We start from the raw sequence: 3,533 nt of genomic DNA, 5'->3' as shown, positions 1-3,533 counted from the left end.
ACATATAAATGTATAAATAGAGTTATTTTGCTTAATGCTGTGAGCTTCTGTAGTTTGAAGATATGAAAGGATGTGATGGGAAAACGGTTGCTTCCTGCTTGTCCCTCTACAGGAAGAAAAGGAGCGTAGCTGCATGTTTGCTGATGAGTTGGCCAAGCAGGAGTTGAAGCTTAAGGAGCAACTGAAGACCAACGAGAATCTGAAGCTGCAGCTGGCGGAGTCAGAAGATCGTTACAAGGTCGGTGCAGCTACAGCTCGAGAAGCTCTGCATGACGCAGGCCGACAACGATGTTCTGCTGTCTTCAGAGCAGTTCAGTCAAAGTGTTTTCACCACTGTGTTTGGCTGGACTAGCTCAAAGCATCGAGACTTTGATGCTATCGTTCCCCTTGAACACGGTTGCTCTGACAGTGTTGTTTACGAGCAGGCCCGTCTGTGAGACAACATTTTACTGCTGTTTATGTCAGGCTCTGGAGACAAGCAAAGCGGGGCTTGGGGGAGTCCTCTCTGGTTGCACAGCTAATGCTGTGCTTGGCTCAGGTCAGGCAGACATTTGCTTCATGTCTCAGAGGAATTCAAACAGGTTACTTTTGCTTTGAACAGTATTGTACATAAATCAGACTTTAGCTAAAGAAAACCATTTATGGCTGGGATCAATTAAAGTCAAATACTAAGGTTCAGTGACGCCTTTGTTAATCAGCAGAACATTAGGAGGAAGACTAAAAGATGTGATTTCTCTGTTTTTATGTCCAGAGCCAGGTAGCTGAGAAAGGACGGGAGCTGAAGGAGCTGAAGGACACACTTGTGCTTGTCATGAAGGAGAAAGAAAAACTGGAGGGGGTTAGTGACAACTTTTATTGTCTTTTATAGAGCTCTCTAAAAATTCCCCGCAACGTGCCATGCTCCTGCCATTTTCCCTCATTCAGTGTAGTCTGTGTTTAAAATGCCTCTAATTGTAGATGCAAACTAAATGAGTTCTTAAATTCCACTCCGTTACTTTGGACCACAGCTAAGGTTCTTCCAGACCTAAAATACCAGCTAATGCTGGTACAGTTCAGAAAAGTGGAGTCACACGATTTGAGGTTTAGACTGTAAATTAACTTGGCGTCATCAAATGACGTTATTAAAACAGACTTTTTACTTGATTAAAATTCACAAGTTTGTTTTAATTAGGAGCTAATTAAACTGGTTGTGTAAGAATAAAAAGAAGAGCCTAGAGCACATGTGTCAAACTCAAGGCCTGCAGACCAGATTTGGCCCTCGTTAACATTTTATCCAGTCCCAGAGGTAATAGCCTTAAATTTAATTTAGTTTTTTTTATTTAGCACAGTCCTCTCATGAAAGCTGAACATTTTTCAAGTCATAAAAATGAAGTTTGAATTTTTCAGTAATTTTTGATTTTGGTGTGGAAGGAGAAACTGAGAATTGACTGTAATTATCTTTATCTGTTTTTTTTTCTTATTTTAATGAGGTTTAGCAAGTATTTATTTTTTTAACCTGCTGAATTGTGATAAATGTTTCTTTAAGAAATAATAAATGAACAAGTTGTTGATAGAGAATAAGTTGTAAATACAGTATTATCTTTTTAAATTTATTATTTAAATTCATTAGGTTATGTATGTTCTAAATGCTACATAAAACATCATTTAGAAAAGGTTATTTGTAATTCTTTACGGTTATTTTGTTATGTAACATTTCTTCAATAAATATGGACAGAAATTTGCCTTTGCTTGGTCCAAGTTTTGATTTTTGGCCCCTTTGTGTAACTGAGTTTGACCCCCAGCCTACAGACTTGCTGTGATACAACACAGTCATATATTTCTGACCTATATCATGAAATGTGTCCACTGCAGCTATTTGTTTTGATCACTGCCTATGTGGTCCCCAGGATCTCCAGACAAGTAGCAACAGGAAAGATGATCAGGGGGCCACTGAGAAAATCACTTTGGAGGACCTGCCCAGTGTGCCTTTAATCCTCCAGTATCCTGTTCCTTACGCCCATGATACCCCCACCCCTCTGCTGGTGGCTCAGAGTCCTAGCAAGCTGCACTTTGGGAACCCGTACTCTGCCTCAGACTCGAAAGGTAAAACTTTTCTGCAGGGAACACATATTTTGCCATTGTATTTTTATTGACAGTTGTTATGAATGTGCTGTGTGTAGATGAGACCGAGGAGGAGGAGTTCTCAGATGATCAGCCGCTTAAGCTGCCCCCTGTGGGCCCACCCTCCTGGGACAGCAACGTGGTCTGCATCCAACCCACCCGCAATCACAGCCGGCCAGAAGACCACGAGGAGTCAGAGGAAAATAACAATGTAAGACTCATCTGATATTTACAGATCAGCAGCTATTAGTTTAGTTTATGTACACTTTAGTATAAAATCTGAATAATGTCACAATAAGCCGATAATTACTTTAATAAAAAACAAGTAGTGCTGGGCGGTATGACCCAAACTTTATATCACAGTATTTTTAACATTTACACCGGTTTCACGGTATTTGATGGTATTTTTTTTATCACAGCTCAGCTGATAATAAAATGTACAAAAGTTGCTTATCGACTTTTTTCTTTTACTGTACCTCTGTCTGTGTGGCTGTTTCCCTCCTCTAAACGTCTTTTCTTCTTTGCCTGGTTGTCAACAGTAATCATGCATTTTGGTCCAATCGTGAAGGGTTGAGAAAAGATAATTGAGTCTATCGTTGTGTGTTAATAAAACTTAACAGGACAGCTCACCTTGCACACCAGTCAACTCATCTCTACTATAAAACTACTTCCCCCGGGCTTTTCACAATAAAAGCACAATTAAGTCTCCATGCGTCTCCATATTAACGTCGCACATTAAATCTAACCGTGCACGTCACTGAAGAGTTGTTTACTACATTCAGCGATGGTGAAAACAGGATGTTTTTGTTTTCCTCAGTCAGTATAAGCAGTGGAATCGTCACCCGCCGCCAGTTACTCCAACAAGCTGCTCCAGCAATAACATTAGCATGCTAATGCACATAGCGGTGCTGCGAGGAAAAGTGTCCCCCAGGAAACAGTTCACTGGCGGCCGCGACGAAACGTTCCGAACATGTTCAGGCTATTTAAACCGGTATGTCCGGTATTCAGAAAATTCATCTCCTAACAAAAATAAAAAACGGTTTTCGGTACAAAACGGAATACCGCCCAGCACTAAAAACAACCCTTTTATTCTATTTCAATTGCTTTTTATAACATTGATTATTGTGTAAATTGGATTCAAAAACAGTTAAATATGTCCTCAACACTCTTTCCAAAAAGATAGTTTCTCTTGTAAACCTTAACCCAGTGGTTCTCTGTTATTTTCTGTCATTGAAATACTTTTAAAAACCTGATAGTACTTAATTATTTCTGTTCAAACCACTGTATGACTTTCTTACAGAACCTGCGAGGGGACATGGAGGGATTTTTTCTTTTGCTTTACCTCGCAATACCTTTGCTTTTCCTCGCAATACTTTTGCGTTACCTCGCATTACTTTTGCATTACCTCGCAATACTTTTGCGTTACCTCGCAT

General features: G+C 39.9%; 1 protein-coding gene across 1 annotated transcript in view; it reads left to right on the top strand.

Moving 5' to 3' along the window:
* Nucleotides 1–3,533, top strand: part of tax1bp1b (Tax1 (human T-cell leukemia virus type I) binding protein 1b) — a gene marked incomplete in the record, with an annotated part of 20,571 nt that overhangs the window by 14,965 nt on the left and 2,073 nt on the right. The window contains 4 exon segments of the mRNA XM_014008752.1: nucleotides 113–238; nucleotides 752–838; nucleotides 1,887–2,082; nucleotides 2,160–2,311. Of these exon segments, the coding sequence (XP_013864206.1) occupies nucleotides 113–238; nucleotides 752–838; nucleotides 1,887–2,082; nucleotides 2,160–2,311 (561 nt within the window).

Source organism: Austrofundulus limnaeus, unplaced genomic scaffold (genome assembly GCF_001266775.1).
Source record: "Austrofundulus limnaeus strain Quisiro unplaced genomic scaffold, Austrofundulus_limnaeus-1.0 Scaffold52, whole genome shotgun sequence".
In the NCBI taxonomy this organism is placed as follows: domain Eukaryota; kingdom Metazoa; phylum Chordata; class Actinopteri; order Cyprinodontiformes; family Rivulidae; genus Austrofundulus; species Austrofundulus limnaeus.
Note: the sequence above shows the minus strand (reverse complement) of the source record. Positions and strands in the feature narration are given on the sequence as shown.